General features: G+C 37.8%; 1 protein-coding gene across 1 annotated transcript in view; it reads left to right on the top strand.

Moving 5' to 3' along the window:
* Positions 1-25,033, top strand: part of SEMA3C (sema domain, immunoglobulin domain (Ig), short basic domain, secreted, (semaphorin) 3C) — a 120,213-nt gene that overhangs the window by 45,063 nt on the left and 50,117 nt on the right. The window contains exons 2-3 of the mRNA XM_009882925.1: positions 22,060-22,220; positions 24,646-24,708. Of these exons, the coding sequence (XP_009881227.1) occupies positions 22,060-22,220; positions 24,646-24,708 (224 nt within the window). The remainder of the gene's footprint in view (positions 1-22,059; positions 22,221-24,645; positions 24,709-25,033) is intronic.

The raw sequence follows: 25,033 nt of genomic DNA, 5'->3' as shown, positions 1-25,033 counted from the left end.
TTGCTTTATTAGTTTTACCATATTAACTAATTGCTACATGTAATTTTTGCTATTTGAATGCTTGCATTGTCTCATAGCTAGATTTGCTGTTAGGCAATTATTGGTATTGAGTCAGCCTGGATGAATAGAATTGTTGTACTTAGAAAGTTGAATACTTTATATGGCCTTAACAAATTAATTAAACCTGCTATTATTTAGCCTGCAGGTCTAGCTGTACGCAGCTTAATCCTAGTTGTAACAGATATAAATGTCTTATGAGTCCATAAAGACCTACATATTTCTAACTAGTATTTATGATTTCCCTATGCAGTGTTAGGCAACAAATGAAGCTTCTGTGAAACATTTGTGCTGGGAAACATTATCAAAAACCTTATTATTATGTGGCTTATTTTTACAGCTCAATCAGTTACACTGATGCAGAGAGCCTCAATAAAGTCAAGATTTAGTTTGCTGCTGATAAACACAAGAAGTTTGAAGGCCAACTTTCATTCCATCTGTATTCAGTCTTTTCTCAAACTTACTTCTTCTGCCTGGTTTCAGGGTCACCTTGTTTGACAAAGTGTGCATCGCTTCGCTGTCTCCCTCACCTATTGGAAACAACGTTTTCTATTGCATTTCTATTTTATCCATAAAGTTTTTCTAGTGCCACTATTACTACACCTGATAAGTCATGTGCTTCATACAGAAGATTCACTCATATGGTCCCTCTTACATCAATTCCTTCCATGTCATGGCTTTCTCCTGCCTCTGGTATGATGTGTGTGCCAGGACCTGCTGACTGTCCTGCTGCACCAGGGAAATGAGCTCGCAGGTCAGGGAGAACAGGGTATTGCACCCCAGGAAGAGCTCAGGAGCACTTTCTGGAAAACATGCTCCCTTGCAGAAGTCCTTGGCTTCAGCCGCTGGCCGGCATGCCCTGCCTGCCCTCTGCGAGTGCCCTGTGGGAGATGTAACCGTTCACACGACCCCGCGTGTGGAGCCTGGTGCGTGCAGGAATGAAAACTTGGGAGGTCTCTAATAGGCTTGGACCCAGCTCTGTGTAAGACTCAGCATTGATAATTGACTATCTCTTTGTCTGAAATCACACTTCAGTTCATGTCAGAGGAAAGACTCTGAAAAAGTAACTCTGAAATTTACAGAACTTCAGGAAATACCAAACCACTCCTGTTCTGAACAAACTGAAGGTGCTACCACATCTCCTGTGAGAGTTCAGTTCTTCTTCGTCTAGCTGAGCCATAGAAGAATAGTGGGAATCAACATTCACAGTAAGATTTCAAGGAAGAAATTGCCAAATTTCTTTCAATCTTAGTAACTGGCCTCATTTCGGAGAAATAGAGAAAGTTTTCTTGTTTTCTTTCACAGAGATTGAGTCATCTTCTTCTATTCTGTTCTCATTATAAGACAGAAATAATTTGCTGGTTTCTGTGATTGCTTTATGATCTTTGCAGTACCAGTAACTTCGTTTTCTTAAATCTTCAACTCCTGATCTCATTAGATTTAGTCACGCTTCTGTTCATTCCTATCAGTGGAGGCCAATGTTTGGCAAAAATGATTGTATTTGTCTCGCTATTCAGATTGCTCCAAACACTTATCTTTCTCTGCCAAGTGTATTTGTTTGTTTGTTAAAAAAACGGTTTCTCTGAACTTTTGACTTGTGTAATATTCTTCAAGACAGTGATATTTATAAGAGTAATGAAAATTTGCACATTTCTTTGATGACGTGAAAGAGGATGGCACGGTTAACTGGAGACCAGCGTAACCTGCTGCTTCCTTCTGAGCACACAGGGGCAAACATACGTTCGTGTTCGTTCTCTGAATTTTCTTTGAAGCACATCTCTGCTATTGGACATGTCAGTGGCTGTTTCAAAAATTCGTCTACTTTTTGGGCCAAAGCCCTTACATTTTGCATTTGGGGCACTGACTCACCAAGATATACATGCATGGCCAAAATATATATTTTTTTAGGGAACTTTAGAACTTTTTTCTCTCCGGATGTGCATCTGGATTTTCTTTTTCTTTTCTTCTTGTTCTCCCTGTTGTTTTGTTTTCAGGGTGGTGATGAGTTTATTCATTGTAATAGCATTCTAATGCAGTGACATAAATCCTCTGCTAATAGGAAACAGAAACAACAAACAGCTTCGTATACATCCAGTGCAGAGCACATTAAGTACAGCAAAAGCAACAAATGTCAAATAAGACAAGTCAGAAAACCTAAGAGGCGTCAGTGGACTTCAATGTCAGCAACAAGGTGCGGAAGTAACAAGCCTTTGCAGTTTCACGTGCTGTACTTGGTGGCTGTTGTTTGCCGAAAATTGGGTTGCTAGATTGCATGCTTATTTCTCTCTAGAATTATCTGTGTTTGGGCAGGTTTTTTCTTTAAGTTTACAAGAGAAAAGAAACTTCTTTTTGGCCACATCTAACTTTCTGTTGTTCCTCAAGCATCTTTATTAGTAGCTGTTAACCAAGTGAAATATATACTGTTAAAACACAAGGGAAGCATGTTTAGGAGGTAGGAGAGGCAGATGGGCTGAGTGACGTCTTAGCTCAATTTTCTGGCATGTGGGAGGCCGGGAGTGAAGTGTATTAGCATGGGCTTTATAAAAGCCGACTTCCTTCTGACAGGTTTCCTGGGGATATTCAACCAACCTATCCTCACAGGAGAGTAAAATTTGAACCTCTTCGGACCAAATCTCATGAAACATCTTGGTCACTGCACAGCATAATTTGAACCCATAAAGAAAAGAAACAAATTCAGATTCTGTTTCCAGCCATTGTTATTTTTAGTTAAGCCACAAACCATTAATGGCTGTTTAAAGTAGGGGGTTCTGCATTTTTCTCCCCAAGCATGTGCAGTTTCTTTGCTACCCGTGCAAGTACGCAGCCAGAGCACTTGGTCCCTCCAAGGACATTGGAAAGGCTTCAGAGGAGCCAACTTGCACTGGGGCTCTGAGAAGGGGTCCTGGCTCTGCCGCACACAGCCTCCTCGGGAATGGCTGTTCCCAAATGATTTCTCCCTTCGCTTACGCAGACGCCAAGATGTAGCATCTTGGTGATCTTACGGGACATGAAAGTGAGCTTTGGCAGTAAGTATTCCTGTCAGTTGTTGTATTGGATGACTTTTGGCAGGTCACTTTCACACTTTGTATTTCTGATTTCTCTTTTTTGACTTGTTTGCAAAGGTGCAACTGGTTCTGACAGAGTTGTGCCTGTGTTGCACAAAGAGTTGCAATTTTACTTTGATTCTAAGGTAGAGACTGTCTGACAAAAATTATCAGACAGATACGTTAGTATCTTGGGTGTATGAGGAGTATCCTTCCACCATCCCTCTTTGTTTCCTTATTCCAGAAAGGCTTTTGAAAATGGCTGTTCTTAAATGCACGCATGGAAGATTGCATAGAGGGAGGAGGAAGAAAACAGCGTGCAAACCAATTTTCAACTGTATTGCCAATCTTATTTCTAGAATGGTATTTTCTCCTCTTCTTACTCTCTTGGTTTGTTTTTCCCCCCATAACTCTCTTATTTCTTGTTGATTGTTTCCTCTGCTGGGACAGCAATACATAATTGTGGCAGGCTCGTGTTTATTTACAACTTCCAGCTAAAATTTAGCTTCCTGTCTTTCAATAAGACGCTACTGTGTATTTTAAACACTGACATCACTATTCCCATTTGTAATAACTAACGCAGTATTTTCATTTCCTTGCTTGTTTTCTTTCTTTTCCCTCATATGTGAGTGTCTTTCTTCACTTTCTTTTTTACTTGGAATTCAAAACTGGTCCAACAGAGCATTTAAAGATGCTTAGCTTGCATTTCTGAGAAATCTTAGCAGAACTTCTTGTATGTTTTCAGTTAAACTCTTATGTGCTTAAATACTTCATTGGAGTAGACCATATTACAGCTGTAGCAGATGAAAACCTGCCCCTATTTTCTTCTTGTGCCCTGTTTGAAATCTTTCAAAGTTCCTGGTTTATTTCAACCTTCTAGCCCTGCCCTACTGAAAATACAGCCACCAATCCTTCAGTAGAATCTTGTGAATCCTGTTGATTGTAAAAGGAGGGAGAGCAGGGGTAAAGGTCTACAGAGACTGGATCAGCTCTGAAAGTGTAATCTCTTTGGAAGGACATAAAAGGAACATGGAGGTTTTATTAATTTATGCTATAGTTTGTTACTCATGTTGCTAATGATCCCTGTAAGAGATATGCATGACATCATTGCAGCATTTTAAAGTACTTGCAAGAAAAATACCTAACCGCTGACCTATATGGGCCTACTGTTTTGAAAAAGGTCCATGACCTTTTATTCAAGGAGGTATACCTTCCACCTGTTTTAAGATCTCATGGGGAATTGACACCATTAGATGTGCCCTTATGCAGATCAAGTAAACTGAGAATTATTTGTAAATTGGAGTTAGAGGGTCATCCCTTTAGGCCCTATTTCATATCAATAAATGAAGGCAGGTTCCTTCAGAAGGAGCTTCAGAGGATCTAAGCTACTCCCCTGCTCTGTTTAACCCTCTAATGTTTCCTCTCATTGAGAATATGCAGAACTTCTAGATATTGAGCTTCTAAATTCAGTACTTCAAACTAGATGCCTGCAGCAGACTGTATGGCTTTCGGCAACCTGCCCAATCAGTGTATGGACAAACTCACATCTTGGGATTTGACTTTATTAATGGAAAAGAAAGACCAACGCAAGCCATGTCCCTACCCTCAGATAACCTGGAATTCTTAAAATGGTCCTGCTGAGCCCCCTCTTAATTGCTTATGGATTCACTGAGTCAGAAAGGGCGATGGAGCCATTGGGTTTTGGAAGGATGCCCTTGCTTTTCCTCCTCCTGTAATGTTTGCAGGTCTGTTGTAACTTAATGGCAATCCTGACTTTGGGTCTGTGGTTTGAGCTGCCATACAAAATATTTTTGACCTTGTACTGACCTGCCGTGTTTAATATTCAAAGGCAATTGTTACATATCACTTTCCTGTGTGTTTCTTGCCTGTTTATTTGTTGCAGAAGATGGTGCTTAGATTGTTTGTAATCTGAATGGCCACAGAGGATTTGGCTTTGGTTTGAGTTGTTAATGTGGTTGAGTGACTCAATAGCAATGGTAATGTATTTATCCTGGATCTCCCAACAGAGTGAAGCAGACAAAGGCAACTTGAAGGAGATTTTCCAATGAGAATATTGCTCTGACACTGTTAAAATGCAAATTAAGAAACTAAAATCTTTCAGCCAAAAGAACCGTTTAAAAACTAAGAAGAACAGGTGTTTGTATGGACCCCTTTCCAAATAATTTAAGCTACTATGAAACTTTATTTGCATTGATATTGCAATAAACTGAAATTGTGTAATACACTGTCCCTGCCCTTCTGTACAGAAATTCAGAAGCTGTCTGTGGCTGCATCTTGAGGAGTTTATAACCTAAATAAATAAGACAGACCAAAGTCAGAGGGAGAAATCTACCTTGACTTTGGCAAGGCTTTCGACACTGTCTCCCACATCATCCTCACAGGAAAGCTTAGGAAGTGTGGCTTAGATGAATGGACGGTGAGGTGGATTGAGAACTGGCTCACAGATAGAGCTCAGAGGGTTGTGGTTAGTGGCGCAGAGTCTAGTTGGAGGTTAGTAACAAGTGGTGTCCCTCAGGGGTCAGTACTGGGCCCAGTTTTGTTCAACATATTCATCAATGATCTGGATGAAGGGATAGAGTGTACCATCAGCAAGTTTGCTGATGACACAAAACTGGGAGGAGTGGCTGACATGCCAGACAGACCAAAGTCAGAGGGAGAAATAGACAAATTAAATGATGGACCCACAGTTATGCAGCTGGCCAGTAGCAGAGTTCAAGTTAATCTAAAAGGTCCTCGTGACCAGAAATATGTGGTTTTTTTCAATATGAAGAGCTTGGGTAAAGCCAGCTAAAAGCCAAGTCAATTGGCTTTTAATAACTATTCACTATAATTTTAGAGGCAAGACATAGGCAAAAATATGTCAATGTAATGAATTCACATACTGAGACAAAAGACGTAAAAGCATCGTCTCCCATGTCATAAAATGGAATCAAATAACATGTCCCTTATCACAGTGTGGCATTCTGACATACACACCCACAATAATTAAGTGCTTTTTACCTTGACATATAGCAAAAGAGTTGAGATCCCAGGAATATTTTAGTATTTTGTGTATTCCAGAATGGTAATGTATATTTTTTATGTCCTCATATCTCAATCATTAGCAGTTATTGTATGCCTTTTCTATTATTTTTTTTTTTCAGTACAGAGGCAAGCTTGTTTAAATACTTGCTGATTTCTGATTAGAATGTTATTCCCAAGGCTATTGACATAGTTTCCTTTGTTCAATTAAATGTAGCCAAATACTAATATCTCCTGAGTAACAGTATCATTGCAGCAGAAAAAAAACAGTTCAAACTAATTATATTCACTTGTTAGGCACACATCCACTTCACACTACCACTATTAATTAATGTAATTGATAGGTCTTATTTTAATTAAAATAATACAATAGTTATAAATAACCTTGTCAGATACTTAAAATATCATATTCGAATAACTGAATGGACTTTTGATGTCAGCTACTTGAAGCAGAATTTTTGCAGGATATGAATAATTTGGGGGTGAAGGCGCAGCACAAAAATTGTCTTTTAGCAACTGCATTTTATAATTAAAAAAAAAAAATGTTAACCAGTGCTTTTAAGTGTGCTGTAGTTCACACTTGGGCATGGACTATCTGTCATCTCAGTTGATGTGCACAAGCTCATACCAGCTAAAAGCACAGTCCTTTGCCTTATTAGAGAGCTGGAGAGAGGAAAGCAGAACAGAAGGAAAAAAACTGTATTAATTATATGACTTGCAGATTGCTCTTTGTGAATGGTATCTAAATACCAGTAACATGGAGCCTGACTGAACTTGCGAACATTTATTCACGTGATTATTTTTTTGTGTCTGTGAAAAGTCACGTTCTGATTGCTTCTATAAATAGTGTTTCCAGGATTTTTGGTTTGCATTGGCTAAGTGTGTGAGGGGCAGGGGGATATTAGGTGGCATTTAATGTTATCATGTTATTATGAAATGAATGTAAATGTATTCAAATTGCAGATATTTTTATTGTCTTCCCTTCCTTCCTCTCCTCATGTGTCACTTGCTTTTCAAGATGATATATCCAACAAGTTAATTATCACTCTCCTGTCTGTGTGATTTTTGTCCTGCTTGGAGGTTTTTGATGCAATTACATTCACATTCAATATATTTATAAAGAATTAGATTATTTTTTTTTTTATTTCAATGGCCAAAGTTAGTCATTGAAGCAAACAAAATCCTTAGTTAACTGTTTTCAGATATTTTTTTTTTTACTGTCACCGTTACACTTGTCCCTTGAGGTACCAGATGAGCCAAAGTTTTAGTTTTATCATATTGAGTAAATGCACCTACTTTTAGTGTTGTCATGTAAATGTTAGATATCTAGTTTGAGTTAATCATCCGGGCTTCTTTTCTAATCATTAGAGAAAAACAAAACAAAACACACAAAAAAAAAAACAAACAGGAATGTGCAGAAGAAGATTGAAATCAATGGCAAAAGAGAAAATTATGTCAGTGTGGGCAAGTTAGATTCTTGTGTTGCTGTCCTTCATTTTAGAAAATACCTGAAAATGATGACTTTATTTATCCCTCCTTCAGCAGAATGTGTTTTCCCAGAGTAGTCATTGATTGTTAAGGTTTTCCTTTTCTCATAACCAAGCCTAAAATACACTGCCCTCATTGTCTTGTCATGTTTTAAGCCTGAAGAAGGTGATGTATTTTCTGGCAGTGCAGGATTTGTGACCATTTTGTTTGGTATGAGGAACACCGATGGATTAACTTCTATGTGTGTACTTTATCTTACAAGTTGTAAGTCATTAATCGTTCTATTTCTGGACTACCGTGCATTGATTTGATGTGATAAAAGGACGGGTCACCTGATAGGAGGTGACGAGTCTGGGACAACCCGCTCTGCCTCCTGTGATTAGGCTCAGGAATAAGATTTCTGAGCATAGCAATATCATATCTGCGTGATTATTTGAGTGCGGCGCATGTAAAACAGGATGAAATACAAAAGGGAAAACATATTTTGCCAGACTCCAGAATATTTCCCTCGTTATGAAATCAACAGGTATTGCTGAATTCTTTTGGTAGTCATATTTTGGAATAGAAAGTAGCATTGACTGAGTTTAGCTGTAGAAGACATGACTGTAGTTGCTACATGCCCAAAGCTGGAGTAAGGGGAAGGCACTATAGCAAGGAAGTATAACGAGGAGCATATTCAATACACCAGTTATGCACCTAAACTGGCATCTAATTAAGAGCCTAAGTTCAGAATATTAATTCAGGAAAATCCAGCCTAGCTCATAACCAGAAATGTTCGTAGACCAAAGCTGTCCTACTGGGCATGCCCAGCACAGTGTTTCTCTTTACATTGGGCTGGCGAAGGAGGTGGATGCCTAAGGGTATTGGTGTGCAGAACAAAATCATTTCTCTGCCTAAATTCTTTGGTGAGCCCAATATGTATAGCCGGGCCTTACCAACCTGCACCAAATGGTCTGTGGTAGCCATAAAAAAAGGTAGAAGGCTAATGCCTGAAATATTCCTACAAAAAGCTGGATGCTTGTGCTCTCCTCAGTTCTTCCTCAAGGTTGCTGTACAAGGAGAGTCTGAAAGGCATTGCAAAGCTGAGAATCACATTTCTAAGGGTGATTGTCTGCACTCAAGCTTCATAGTAATACCAGGACTAGAGCCCAAGCATCCCAATTTCTAGGTCGTTTCTCACCATGAGCTCATATTTCAACAATTTTTGAAATTTTACTTGCAGACAACTGGTAAAGTTGATAAATTTGGAGGCTGTATTTCTGACAGTTGGTTGGAGAGCTAAGAATTGATTCCTAATGCTTTAACCATGTTTTATGCCAGTGATTCTCTGTTGATTTTATTGGTGTTGAGAGTGGAACATTTGGAGTAATGCAGTGGAAAATCAGGTCAACAGACTGCTGGTCAGTGACAATAAAACCCTGGGTTGTGTAAAGTGTTGTGATTCTCAGGCTAATGATATTCCCATAGAAGGAGCAGATTTGATAACTTTAGTAGCACAAATGAGAAAGATAGGTATCTCTAGATTGTAGTGTCTTCAGTGGATAATATTTAGGCTTTACAATAGATTGCCAGCAAAAATACATAAAAATAAGTTGAATTTATTTATTTTACACTTGATATGTATCATCTGATGCAGAGACCCCTGCTTCTAGGAACTTCCATTGTAGGTAAAGCACCCAGTAACCCGGCATTCAATAGTAAACAGAGTCAAGGAAGAGGAGCAGATATGAGAGATCAGTTTAACAAATTTTAAAGTTATTAGAACTGTTTTTAGTTTTTCATAACTGATAAACAGTTGAAGTACAGAGTGATCTGCTATGAAAGTGAAGCTATTTAAGGGAACTAGTCAAAATATGTTTTATGTAATAGTGAAAGCCCTATTAAATAAACACCAGCTAAAAGACTTAAACCTGTTAAAAATATTTTGCATGCAAGCTAAGAGTTCAAAAGGTCACTGTTTGGCATTCCTCCTCATGGGCAAATCTAGAGAAGTTAACATGACTTTAGTAAACAAATTCTGATTAAAAGCTTTTCAGAACTGTCTCTATTTACTCTGTCACAATCACATGGCAGAGATTTCCTTTCTACTACAATAGATTTCATGGTATTATCTATTTAATGGAGATTAAATGGATTGTGCATTAAGTGACATTACTTTATATGACACAGAAACACTAAAGCATGTGTACCTGTAAAATGGAGTGATTTAAATGTATTGTGCAATAAGCCTAAATGGTTAGCAGGAACATGAATTAGAATAATACCTTGAACATAAAAATGCCTTTCATTTGTTGTTGTTTTTTTTAGCATACATCCATAAGCTGAACTTGATAGTAATTCTGAAAGACTGGTAAGCGTTGTTATAAACATATAGCAGATGGTTAAGCTGACATAAATGGAGGGTGAGAGATTTGTTCAAGGTCAGAGAGCAAGTGCCCAGGAGTTCTGACTTATAGTTCCCTGTTCTGATCATGAAACAAATCTCCTTTGTTCTAGATATTTGTACATTATGTTTTAAATTAATAGCTGCTTTATGTTGCTTTTGCTTCCAAAATATGAGTATAGGGCATAAACAAAGGACACAATCTATGAATTTTCCCTTTAAAGGTAGTGCAATTTTTATTTTATTTCAGGACTGAGGGCACAGAGTCATATACTGAGGGCACTTGCATCATCCTCTGCTACAATTAGTAGTTTGCTACAGAGATAAGTGGTTGACTGTAGCTGATTTCTGTCCCCTACTGTCCAATACCACTTCCTATCCTATACCTGCAGCATGCCAATTTTAATCTGTCAGGAATCTGAATAACCTTCAGGTTTGGGTTGCTGTTTGAGTCCTTCCTTCCTTGAACCTGCTATTTCTATGCTGAATCTGCAAGAGTTCCATGTAGTACTTCAGCAGTGTTCATTATTCTTCTTGACTCTTCTGACTTTTACCTGGGAGCAATTTCTCTTCCTTTTTTCCTTTGCTGATGTTCAGCACATCCAAATGAACTAATAGCCCACGCCGGTAGAGCCTACCATTATCTAGAAGTGGCACTGTTGTGTCGACATGCTTCATAACTGAGAGTTGAATATAAACAAGTAGGTTTTATTGATTTTTTTTTATATATATGTTTGGACATGCAAGAAGGGGAATAATTACACTTTTTTTCCTTCTTTTGGCCAAATACTAGATGGTCATCCTGCCGAATAAATACTGCAAGTCTAGTTTAAACACGGAGTGAGTGACTGCAGAAGGTTTATTTATTTAAATGGCTTCCCATTCAGATGAAATCTAAACAGAAAAGCATAAAAGTTATCTCTTAAATCCAAACCAGAGTTTTGGCTGAGCTTATTAAGTCTGAAGAGTCTGGACTTAAAACAAACAAACAAAAAAATCTCTCTTTTTGTGTGTGAAACACACTTGAAATAACTTCCTCCAGCTATTTCATTTTAATTTCAGAGGTGTTTTTGTACATTACTAAGTGCAACCCAGAAACAACCCAGTCAAATAAACACCAAACTGTTACCTCCACTTTACATATGTAACTTAGAGAGTTTATGTGACATGTCTTAAGTCAAAAAGCACAACACAAGCAGAATAGGATTTAGAGTTGAGTGGACTCTAATCCACCAGGCTCTGCTCAGCCCACTAAACATGACTTTTATTGTGCACCCAAATACCAGCTGGTGATCACTTGAAGATTGATGGTAGCATGCAGCTCTGGAATGTGCTCCTAAATTCACTCTTTGTGTCAGTCTTCATGGTGTGAAAAAAGAGTGAAATACGGTTACGTTCTGTGTGTTTAAACAGCAAGCATGCTGCCCACTGAACACATCTCCCTGCGGGGCTTGAGCACAACGCTCCTGCTCCCACTGAGCCACGTCTCAAAAATGACACCTAACAGTGACAGACTCACTTCCAGCTTCCAAACCCATACAGAAATAGATAAATAAATAAAGCTTAAATAAAATAATATTCAATGCACATGTGCTTGGAAGTATTTTGTTTTTGAAGTTGACATTAAAAAAAAAAAGAGTCTTAATTAATTTGATATTGAAAATACTCATAACAATCCTAGCTGTTCAGCAACACAAACAGTGAGCATTGATGATGAAATTAATTATTTGCAGTTAAGTCCAACCTCTGAAGTCCTCTGGGTGATGTGGCCAAACCCTGTGTCCAGTGAAGCAGGACATTACAGTAATTTGAAAACAAAAAATTCTTAATGTGCAATCTGATGGAACCACATGGCTAATCCTCTGTTGGGAGCGAATGCGTTTAATATACCAGAAAAATGTATTTCAAGGGAAAAAAACAACAGGAAAACATCTAAGGATAGGCTTGACCTTTGCTCTTCTGACAAACCAAACTTTCCTTGGCTTCAGGAGGCATCCCAAACACCCACGTCCAGAAAGCAGCTTGCTTCCTCTCAATGCAAAAGGCTGGGTGGCCTCTTGGATGCAAAATCAAATTTAGTCAAAGAGCCCAAATTAGGCTACAAGGGTAATTTAACCATACAGAACACAATGATATACAGGAAAAGGAATGAAGAATATTGTGGAGAAGCATTCTACTATTCTAATATTTCTATTCTAGAAGTAGAAATATCAAGAATGTATTTGGGTAAATACAGTTGTGAAAGAACTGTGGAATGGCGTGTGGCTATCTTTTTTGGTAAAGTTCGTTATCTCCAATATAATGACACTTCTGGCATCACGTTGAACTAGGGGTTCATTGAAGGTTCACTGAAGGGGGGATGCCATTTGTTGACCTCCAGCTGCTTTGTTTTCTCACATAGTGGAGCGAGAATAAGTGTTTCTTTTATCCTTCCCAGATGTAAAGCAGAGCTTGCTAACTTTCTAGACTTGGTATATAGAGATGATTAGCTGATATATAGACAAGAGTCTGTAGACACCAGCTATATGCATACCATTGATTGAAGTACTGATACTGATAGGAAACAAGAAAACACACTAAAAAAGGAAGCAGTAGTTTACCTAGTCGTATCTGATACCTACTGTCGCACATACCCATTTCCTTATTTTTGCTGTAGACAACTTGGCTTCTTTTACGAACATCCCTTTGGATTCAGAATTCTTTGTGTCTAAAAATACCACCCTTTAATTCACCAATCCATTGATATGAATTTGTTAAAGAAATTCTTTGGAATGTTAAATATTGCCCTCCAAGCCTTCTTCAGTTCATGGCTGAGTAAATTTTACATTATTTTACTGAAGAATGAATAAAAGCTAAGCACTTGGGATTTAGCTTCATCTCTTTATGCCTGATAGCTAATCCTAATTTGATTAAAATAATAATAATAATGAAACTGTAACCAAGCCTGCATATACTAAGTTGCCCCTTTTTATACAGAGTAAGAGTGACAAATGCCTGCCGAAGAAAGGACTGATATATTTTAAGGAGATCCATGGCATGGCTAAAGGATTAGGGCAGCAAAGGCAGCAATGCCAATCCTAGATATACAGAGATTGGCTGAATCTCTGGGGAGGTTCCTCTTTGAAAGAGAGAAAGGAATATCATGAAAAGGGTTTCTCTCTGCCTCACCACAGTGAAGCGGGTTCTTACTTTATTACAGAAACCATAATTAAATATTTCAGTGGCTGAGCTGTGTTTTCTCAATGAGTTTTTATTAGCGCTGGCAACGAGTCATTCTGCAGTTTAGTGACAATATGCTCAGGGAGAAAAAGAAAGACCGGGCATGTGAGTTGATGTGAAGAGCTTTGTCAGAAAAGAAATTAAGAGACTACTATCATACCTTCATTAATTAAGGTGTTAATAATTTTGCAGCATTTGGTAGTTCTTCACTACAATTCATAGGCACGGTTGTCGGTACTTCAATGAAAAAATATTACCACCTCAAAACTGCACATTTGGGGAGTAGCTGCCTCTGTCAGTTTTGCAAAGGGTAAATTATGTCTTCACTGTCTGCAGGCTACCTCAGTAAATCTGCTCTTACTCTGAAACAGAAAGGTAAACTTGCAAAGAAAGACAATTCTAGCAGTAAAACAGCCTACCTTTCACTCAACCTTACTTACACTTTCCCTGCTCCTCTCTCTCCCTCCCCAATATTCAAAAATGTTCTAGCTGACATCATGGGCTGCATCAGTTTGTGGGGAGTAAATAGTCAGATACTAAAACCTAAGCCTAGAAAGGTTTGCTTCTATCACAAAAATAACAGCCTGAATGAGATGGAAAACTAATAAGAAGTCCACTCAGACCTCATTCTCCTCCCAGAGGTCAACCCACTAGCGGCAAACGGGAGGAAGATGACTGCATTGGGAGAACAGCTCACAAGCCTCATGTTGTTGCCCAGTTCTGAGTTGGAGAATAGCACTAGCTTCAGTTTTAATTCATTTTTCAGACAGACAATTACAAAAAATCATTTTGCTTCCATGTCTCATATCGTTCTTTAAATTTGGATCAAAGAGTTTTGGTGTCTGCATAGAGCCAGGGCTTCAGCTGGTCAGCTAGTCTGATAGCTGCTGGAACGTTTCTCTGGGTGACTGAGCATCGCAGGAGGCAGCACAGACGTTCCTCCAGTGACGTGATTGCTGCTCCACTTCAAAAAGGAGCAAGAGAGAAAACACAAGAGATTAAAATGAAAAGATATACTGCTCCCAGAAGAAGTAAAATAACATGGAATTTGTCTGACTTCCCCACGGGTGTGGCTTTTTTTCTTGCTCCATCTCAAAAATAATCTCATACTTGGCAACCAAAAGCTTCTCACTGCTGCATCTGGAAAACAAAATGATCTTGAGTGCCAATGGCAAAGCCACTGTGTCCACCCAGGCTAGTGAGGCGGGTTGAGCTCCTGCAGCCTTAGGCAATGTGGCAAGGAGCCTCTCCATGTCTGTGGGAAAGAAACAAAAGGGTAAACTCTGTATACCTGTGCAGACTTTGAAGCGTGCAGCTACCAGCTCTTGGAGAGCAGTTTGCACGCTGCAGAGCTGTTATACACAAGCTTTTTATACACAAAATGCAGAGAAGACTGGCTCCCATCTGACGTGACTAACTCAGCTGCAGTAATCTTAAACCCAGTTGGCCTGTCTTTATGGCTCTCCACGCTTGCCGAAGTTCTCTTCTTGGTTTTGGGACCAAAAATGAAAATAAAGCCTGGACAGGTTAATAACGAGCAGAAATGAGCAAGGTAATATTTGAAAAATCAGATTATCTTCTTCTGGAAAGTTCTGTAGAGTGGAAGTATTTGTGACATCTTTGGAAATAAAACCCGCAAATTGCAATTATATAAAAGGGATAAAGTTGATGACCAGTAAAATTATAACTGCACTCTATTTATTAAAAAATAAGAAGCCCATTTTTCAATGTTTTTATTGAAATACCTATACAGACTTCAGAGGAGTTATTCCAGGTTTACAGCAAGGTAAATGGAGGAATAACCTGAAAATTATGCCTAGAAGTGTGTACAGCCTTGTGAGACTTACTGACTGGAGGGTGTGGGTGGTCTTGCATAATTTTCACTGAAGGAATCTCAATACTAGAATATTTGGCAAGGCTTGGAATAGCTATGCAACTGCAGTTTGGAAAAAAAGTTGACATGTTTTTCCTTTTTGTTTCGGAGTGGGGCTTCTATTGTGGAATGTGGTACAATTTGGGCTTCTGTTGTGGAATGTGTTATGATTTCATCATGACAATATCTGTGCAAGTAAAAAAAAAAAAAATTGGCATTTGAATACTGTCTGTTCTTCATAATGTAAAGCTTCAATAAAAATGCACTTAACCTTGTGGGGTACGTTGCGCTGATGAATGTGCCACAGAGCCATGTTAATACATTTTGCCACACACAAGTAAGGGACTTTCTCTCGTTGTGTGTTCGCCTTTGCTTGGAAAGCACATTCCTTCTGCACAAAACTGGCAGCTGCCCACACCTCAATGGATCTGCCCCTCCTTCTTCATTCTTCAAAGTAGAAAATCAAAGATGAAAAATTCTCTGACAGTTTTTGATAGTTTTAGTAAAACAGCACTCTGTCATGAGTGATTCCTCTTTCAGTACAACTTTTGAAAAGCCCTGAGATCAAAAGCCAGTTAAACCTCCATTGTGATCTTTTTAAAGTCTACGAGTTACCAGGATTTTAGGATGTCTGTGCATCTTGTGAATTGTGAAAAAAAAGGACTCATCTACTGACATATGTGAACGCTCTGCTTAAGGTCAACTATTAACTGGTATGTCTTTTCCTATCAACACATGGTCCCCTTCACAAAGAGCTATTGAGTGTTTTATTGCTCCTAATGTGTCTGTTGAGCTGCCCAAGGTGACAGATTGTTCTTCGGGCATGCTAGAGCTACCTCTGGGCCTGATCATCCGAAGACTTCACCTTGGTGCTATTATTTCTGTTTTAAAAGACTTCATTATCTCAATCCAGTAATGTTTAAATTCCATTTTTGTCTCATTTCGCAAATATACCAACAAGTATTCAAGGTGTATATTTAAACCATATCATATTTAGATATCATTGACATTTCTGTGTCATTTATCCTGATTCCAAATACAGTAATTAAGTTTCCTTCTAGAAAATTAGACATTTTAGCTCTGGGCAAAGAGGGCTCCTGTTTAAGCTTGTACTGTCTGAGCTCCCTTCCTCCCTATCCTCCAAGTGATCTTGTTAATTAGTTAGCCTGTGATTTTATAAGCACTTGTAAATCTATTTTCTCCCCTCTCACGTGCTCTTTTTTTTTTTTTAATTAAAAATGCAATGAAACCCCTTTCAGACAGATTCAGAAACTAGCAAGTGTGCATATCTGTGATTTCCAGTCCTTATAAACCTATTACCTCCTTATACAAAAAAGCCAAATTTCATTCCAACAGCATTAAAAAAAAAAAAAAAAAGTGCAAAGGCTTCTCATGCGTGAAGAAGAGATAAAGAGATAAAGAAAAGGTCAAAGGTCTACGTGAGCTTTTTAGGCCCCGTGTGGTTAAGGCACACAAGGGACTGACTAGTAGCACATCTGGCTGCTTATGGCACTTTGGCCAAATGACTGCGTACTCATTTATAGTCAACTTCACTTGAGAGCTGGCTGCGGGTTGGGGTTTAGTTTGAACGCTGCATGAGCAAGGGCAAAATGCTTTAACAGCTCTCTTATCTCCCCCCCTTAAGTAGGAGGAATCAATACAGGTTTCTTCAAAGAAAAGGAATATCGATGGTGCAAAGGTGACTCGTTCTGAAGTTTTGAAAGGAGATAGTCAGACTTTCCTTCTTCTCTTCCCATACATAAAATAAAACAAATAGTCACACTGTGTTCTCCCATAGTTGAGCAGTATTATAAATAGCATACTTTTTCCACAGGTACTATGTAAATTGTAAAAATAATACATTTATTTCTTCCATGTCTTTACACTAAAAGGTCAGAAATAAGGCCAAGAAAACAATAGTTAAAATGTTTAGAGTCTTATTAAATCCAGTGTCTTCTAACTAGATATTTTCCAGTTCTTTCTACTACTAAGGTACAAAACAGAGAAGTTAGTCAATAGGAAGTAGAGAGGAAAATTTTTAAACTAAAATAAAATAGAGATTTTCTTATGGCTGAAACATTTTTTCAAATTATTTTTGGTAACTTTGCAGATACCTCTGATTCCACTCACATTTTTTAAATATATAACCATTCCTTTCATTGCTGGCAACGTTATGTACAGTCTCTGTAAATGTATGTGTGCAAATTACTTTTTCACCTGTTCAAAAGTGACCTGTGCTTAAAAGGGTGCCCTTTCCATTTGATGCTATAAGAAAAAACAGAATTCTACTTACATATTTATTTCTAAGGGGACAAAAAAAAAAAAAAAAGGAGAGAGAAGAAAAAAAAAAAAAAAGAAAATGGTTTTTCTTCCATTTCCCAGAAGGTGAGATTTTACATTGCAGTTTCACATTTGGCATGGGCTGGCATATTTGTTGGCACAAACTGAAGGTTTAATGAGGCTTAAGAGAGTCTTACAGCCTCCTTAACTAGAAGCTAATGTTGTAAAGCCTACTGCTAGATGTACACAGGGCCTGTTGTGTGTGGACCCCATACCCCATGAGGGAGTGAAAGAAAACAGCGCTGTATTGCTGACTTCCAAATCATTAAGGCTACATAAAATCCATGCCAATTTGGGCAGCAGAGGTTCCCTGGGGAGATGTAGCCCATCTTTCTGGGAAGCTGTATTTCTCCTCTTTGCTGAGTTGCGCCGTGTGAAACTGGATTGCTATGCTCCCCGCCTTTTTGAGGCACATACATCGAATCTCTGCCTCTGCTCTGAACTTCTCCGTAAACAACCATCTAAGACTGAATCCTTATGCCAGCAGGAAAGAGAAGGAAAACATATTATTTCTTGTACTTTACCACAGGGGATCCTAAATTAAAAGCTTGACAGAGCATCCTAGATTTGCTCAAAGAAGCCCTGCCAGGCTGGAAACCCAGGGATGGTATAGTGCTGAGGCAACTGCCTGTACTCTTTCACGTATCGTAGTTTATCCACAGCTTATCTGTGGATAAACTCAGTGCTTTGAACTTGGACTGGAGATGCGTGCATGCCACGGCTGTAGCTTACCAAACTCTGCAATATGATTTCTTGATTATATCGAACTTTGCAGTAACAAGTGGCTATGTGGGTCTGCAAATAGGAAACGGTCTGATTTTGGGAAGGTCCTGCTAAAAATTGCGTTAGTTTCAGTAACATATGTATCAAGCATCTATATTGGTATAGGATGTCTACCAAGCAAGTTGCTTGTGTTAGGGTCTTATCTTACATATTAGGGATTGTTAAGTCCCTTACCTTCGGAAAGTCAGACTGTGTTTTCAGCATGATGATACCAGTGAATTTGAAGTAAGGAATGATGAAAGGCTGATGTTAAGTGATTAAATAAGACGTTCAGAGGACAGCATGATAAGTGGATCTAGATCATATACGCATATGCAGGTTGGACGGTTTGGGTGTAACAGGCTGTGTTTGTCAGTGGGGGACATATCTCCACCTTCCTGGATTTCCAGTCTCTGATAGCTGTGATTCATTTTGTTCTGGCCAACACAATGAGTTTTGAGTGTTACAAAGGCTTTTGCAATGTTAATAACGGATATTACACAAAGGTGGTGTTGTTTCTCCTGCGAGAACACAACTTTTTTAAACATAATACTTTCATTAACTTTTGTGGTGGATTAGAAGGATAATTAAAGAGTAGTTGTTAAACTTCCTAATTGTCAGTAAGCTGTACACTCTGTATGGAGAAAACTCCCAGTCACTGAGATCTCCAAAGTGTGCAGTTCAATAATAATAATAATAATAATAATAATAATAATAATAATAATAATAATAATAATAATAGTTCTGGGGGAGAGTTCACTAAAGCTTTTGTTTTTCATTAAAAGGGACAAGAGCTATATAACCTGTCCTCTAATATCAGATTTCTAACACTAGGAATCAAATGGTATTGGCTTTATTACTGAGGAAAGCCAAAACTAAATTCATTGACTGATGAAAAAAGGGCGAACAAAGATTATTCTTGTATCGTTAAGGATGACAGTTATTTGCATGTGGAATATATTATAATCGTGTTTTTTTTTTATTGCCAAACAAAATTGTTAATATTCACAGAGAGCTGTCCGCAACATCATTCTCCATACATGGTTTACTGCCTTGAATGTTAGGTTGAATTCCCAAAGCATGGAATACAATTTGTTTTGAAGGTCAGGAAATGTTTACATAATTTTTTTTACAAAAACTTTTGGAGATGAAAAGCATCTTTCCGGCCACTGCTCTTTCCAAGTAACAACACTCACATAGCAAATGTTTAAAAAATCAAATTTTCTCAGTTGATTGTGTGGTAAATTTTGTTAAATGAAAAGGAAATTTGATTAATTATAAATTCCCTCCCTGTAGCCCTAAGAGGCTAATAAACTGTAAGCTTCAGCACTGGAAGAAATAAAACTAATAAATCTGTCTGAGAGTATTTGTTTCAGGGTTTTCCTTCTCTCTTATGAATGGCACTGAGTTTCCTTAGTTTAGTGGCATTTCATAAGGTATTCTCCTCATCAGCAGCTTGATGGAGGCAGATTACCCTTCAGGTGCCTTAGAAAGAATAATGCCATTGCAAAGAGGTTAAAAATCGAGGAAAAGAATGGATTTTAATAAATGAAAGTTGTGGAAAGCAAATATCTCTATTTTTGTCTCTTGCTTAAAAATGAGCATCATGATCTTGATCATCTTTAATGTCAATCATGGGTTATTCTTTGTCAATCGTTGTCAGTCACTGAAGCAATAAGGAGCGGCACTAGATTGTGCATCACTGCTCACATTTATCCAGTGTTGTGCAGGAAACTGCTGCCTCTCACAGCTTATATGTGCTTTCCTAGGATATCAAATATACAGTTATGAGAAGGTTAAGTTTCACCTTACAGCTGCCAAATATTACAGTAAAGTTAATAAGGCCACTAGGAAAAGGGATGAGCGCTAGCTTCCCAGGCTTGTTACGAAAGGTCAGTCTGAGAATTTCAGAGAGGGCAAAGGGACTGCATTTTAATGGCACTATGCTGATGAGTCTCCCAGGTGCCTTTCAAAACCCTAGCTAAAAAGCTTACAGGGAGGTTTGTTTTTTTTTTAAATAAAGTAAAACAATTGATTTTTCAAGCACTGAAGAGAGGCTTCTAAAAACGATGTGGACAATTTTCATATATATTTAATGAGTATTGTTTCAGTTTAAGCTTTTACGTGCAGACTGTAAATCTTGATTGTATGTTTCTCTTTTGTTGGGAGACATATGAAATAGAAATATTATTTGGGGTTTTTTTTGATATTATCATAAGAAATGTGTGTAGGCAACCCCTAGCTCCTGAAAGCTCTCACACACCTAAGTGAATCAAAACATCATATTTTTCAGTAATTGAAGATATTTTTCCTCTTTCTATGAAACCATTTAACAATCATGATAAAAATTAAGTGGTTGTGTATCGTATTTATCAATGCAAATCGTATTCTGATAAGTGTTCTTCCAATCATTAGATCTCTAGTAGACATGTATAAGTCCTATGACTGCAGCTGTATGTTGTCTGCAGCCTGTCAAAAATTGCTGTCCAAATAATTTTCAAATAAAAAATCATGCTTCCAGCTAAATGTGTGTCTTACAGATAGTGTATCCTTCAGGAATACCTTTTTTTTAACAGAAGAAATATCAAAAAATATTTTTGTTTGAGAGTTTTTCTTTCCAAAGTGTCATTAGCCCACATTAATCTAGTCATCTAAAAGGCATAGATGGTTAGTTTGGGATAAGACATCTGCTGTTTTCTATACGGAACTAATCAGCAAAAACTTTGCTTTTCACAAAAACTAGGCTTTAGCAAGAGTCACAAGACATATTGCCCCAAAGAGTCAGTTTGCAAAAGGGATGTGGACTCAGTTCTTAGCTTTATGAATAAACATTGTAGGAGGGTCTAATTTCATATGTTCTGTGTATTTGCCACCCTTTTAGAGTCACAGGGAACACAATCCAATAATAATGCTCGTGAGGTAAGACAGCATAATTATATGTGAAATATTTGAATAAGGAGAAATTGATTATTAAAGTTTTGTTTTTCCATTCTCAGCTCTTGAGAAATATCCCTTCTGTTATTACTGAAAAGAAAAATAATCCGAGTGGGCGTCAAAAATATATTGGCCAAGCAAAGACAAGAAGGCTGAGCTTTCTCAAGGGCAGCAAGTAATACTTATATTGCAGATGCTTGTGCTATTCCTGTAACAGGCCTGATCCTGCATTACTGAGATCAAAGGGTGTTTTTCACTTCACTTCATTGAAGAAAGTATTATATGGGGGAAAAAAAGAGCTAGTTATACAGTTTTGATAGTTTGATCTAAATCCCATAAACAAACAATGGAATAAATGGACATATTTAGGTTTGAGTGAATACGTGTCTGGTTTTGGTTTTTTTTCCTTTTAAATAAGCTGTGCATGGTGATGAAGAACTAAAAAAAAAATTGACCTTGAAAATTATAAAAATCTATTCTTAGTCAAGTCCTCTGTTAGGAAAAGAAAGTAAACTGTTCTTATGTAGCTTTCATTGATCTTGTGGATTTTCTGCTGTCATAAACTTCAAAATGTATTGAGCACATTGATTAATTTAGTATATGATCTTCCTTAAAAGCCAAAGCCATAAATAATCATATCCATTAAAATAAGAATTAATTAGGTGAATGGATAACAGCAATGCCTGATTTTTATGAGGTATGTCTAGCTATTTAATGTATAAAAAAATTGCATTCAAACTGGGAAAGGGAAATTCGTTTGAACTCAACCATTACATTATTACCAAGTGTTTGATGTTTTTTTTTCTCTTGTTGACCCCACTTGTGTTCAAAGATGCCTTGATTTAGAAAGAAATGCAGTTGTGAAGTGAGAAAGGCAACTGAATCGCTTTACTAACTTGTTGTTTTTACTATTTCAGAGCTGCAAGAAACTAAGACCTCTGAATATCACAGAATATCCCACAGTCCCCTGGATTACAGGATATTATTAATGGACGAAGATCAAGATCGGATCTACGTGGGCAGCAAAGATCATATTCTGTCTTTGAATATTAATAATATAAGCCAGGACCCTCTTAGTGTAAGTTCAAGATTTATTTTGAGAATCCAAGGTTGCTTTGCTATATGTATTTCTTTTTAAGACAAAAAATGTGTATTTCATTATTTTGAAGCAGGCAAAAACCCAGGTATGCACCTTATTGAACTGTTAGTCCTTGGTTTATGTGTCCTTGGTTTACGAACAGACCATTAGCATGGCTGCTCCTCAAACACTGTTTAAAAACTGATCTGTTTACTCGTTTTGAAGCAACATTCAGCATGGCTTGGCCTCGTAAGGAAAATCTGTATGGGATGGTGGTTTCCACTCCTCTCCAAGATTTAAGATATTCAGAGATGCACATTTAAAAGAAGCCGGTAAGGAAGAATAAAATACAAGGGATCATTTTCAGGCCATAGGGAAAACACCAACAGGAACAGAGTTGCCTTTAGCCTTTGACTATATTTTTGTTTTGTACTCTGAAGCCTAATTGCCACGCTATTTTCCAATCTTTTGTTATGTCTGTGTCAGTCCTTGCCCTTCAGTCGGGTAGCTGGGACACCTCCTCTTTGGCGTTTTTAGGACACCATGACCCTCATCTCCCTCTTGACACCACCTCTTTTCTGGCTTCTTCTCTCACTTATTGCGATGCTGTTTTCTAAGGATTCTTTGTTTCCCCAAACTGCAGTAGGCAGTCTGTCATGAAAATAATCAAGTTATCAAATGTTTAAACCACTTTCACAGATTCCTCTCTTGTCTTCAGATCCAGTTCAAATCCAGCTTCTCTGCTTTTAAAATAAGTGGCCTGCACAAGTACTTGTGTGCCCAGAAGCCTATTAAGATATCACCTCTCTACAGACTTTGCCTTGCCTATCTTTAGATTATCACAGCTACAACACTACCTTAAAGTGTACCGTAAAAGGCCTTGTTCTACCAAATTAATCTGATCCTTTAATCTATGGGCATTATTACTGTACCTCAGGAGTACGGAGGGGCAGAGATATCCAGCTTGCAGCAGCGAAGTTAAATGCCTTCCTTAAGAGGCAAGGCTTTTAATGTGTCAGGAGAGAGAGAGGGGCCCCGCTGGAGGGTGATTAAGCGTAGTTAAATCAGGCTTTGCTCTGAATCACCCTCTGGACATGCCTGTCTACCTGAATTGATTGTGCAGGGAGTCCGGGGAGGCTAACTCTAACGTACACGTTTAAATTAAATGCCTCTCGTGTGATGGCGTGAACGCATCCTAACGGTACAGAAGTCTTCCTCTGAAATGGAGTCGCCTTCTCTGATCTGAAATAGCTTGTGTGAGCTTTTGTTGCTAATTCCCGTCCCACCAGTGATCCAGCCACCCTTGTCTGGGAGCTGCTCCAGCCTTCCCTAAGCAGGTCTGGTTTTATTCTGCGCAAAGCTGAGTTAGATAGGAAGGCCTCTGCTGCATGAAATATATTCTGCAGTGTAAGGCTGTGGGGCATTTCAACAGTCTATTTTGGCCCGGAAAAAATCAGAATGAAAACATAAAATCAACAGAAAGCAAAAACACATGAAATTTTCTGGCAGCAAATGTGATGACCCAGTGCTAGGCTCAGAATTAATCTGTGCAATTCCACACGTACTTTCATTTGTTTATTTATTTTTGTAACAGATTCACTTTCCTAATCTTATGCCTCTATAGAAACCCTATATACATATGCATACAACCTACAAATCTCTGCATATATATGTATGTGTATATGTATACACACAGAGATATTTTAATGCTATTATTTATGTTATCTTGAGGCTAAATGTTATCAGGTTCTGTCACCTCTTAAATTTCTAGGGAGAGATTTCTAACCGATGTCCTTTCTACTTAAAAATCAAAATAAATAATGGAAGAAGCTCAATAATTTTAGAGTTTGAGTATAGAGCAGAAAAACATTCAGGCATTGAGATGCTTGTCAGAAAACTGTAGTGCAAGCTATCTTGGAAAGGAATCAAGACATCAGCCTGAAATCTGAAGATTTTAAGCAGGTTTATCATTAGATATCCAAATCTTTACTGTTAAAACCAAAAAAAAAATTTTACAAGAACCCTTATTTGAATATTTTAGTTGTCTGGTTTCTACTGTGAACAATTGCTGAACTTCTCAGTAGAAGCAACAAGTAAAGATGGATAGCAATTTTGACAGTGAAGATGAAATTATCTCTTATTTAGAAGAAAGAAGTTTAAATACATTGATTTACTTATCTTAAAAATATTTAATAAAATTAATTTATATCAGCCAAAGACCTGAGCCTTTGTTTTGTTCACTGAACGCTAGACAGAAAGTTGTTTTCATTTATCAATGAAAATAATTTTTTGCCTTATAATCAAGGTGTAAAAGATATCAAAATATTCACTTATTAGTCTACGTTAGGCAGTGAAATGCTTTTTGGTTGTCATTAAAAAATAAATTATGCAATATGTTACTTAAAAGATACTTCTTTCCTTACAGATTTTCTGGCCAGCGTCAGCAAACAAGGTTGAAGAGTGCAAAATGGCTGGCAAAGATCCTACGGTGAGTTATAATCCACACGCACATGCACACGCATACACAAATTGCATACTTGGCAATAAAGTAAGAGCACCTTGAGTGCAGCCAAAAGCAAGATGAAAGAATTGTTTGTTTTCCACTTTAAATACTCTGCAGGCCAAACGATAAAGTGAAATTATGAAAAAACAAGCTATGTAAATAGAATACACCTTCAGACTTTGACAGATGGAAAAAGATATGCATTGTCCACTTCCTTGCCTTTTTTTTCTTGTAACGAGTCAAACTAGGTAATAGTGCTTTTCCAGATATGTCCTGGGGATGATGCCAGACAGTCTGTTCAGTGTAGGGA

This window comes from Charadrius vociferus, unplaced genomic scaffold (genome assembly GCF_000708025.1).
Source record: "Charadrius vociferus isolate BGI_N301 unplaced genomic scaffold, ASM70802v2 scaffold32, whole genome shotgun sequence".
NCBI lineage: Eukaryota > Metazoa > Chordata > Aves > Charadriiformes > Charadriidae > Charadrius > Charadrius vociferus.
Note: the sequence above shows the minus strand (reverse complement) of the source record. Positions and strands in the feature narration are given on the sequence as shown.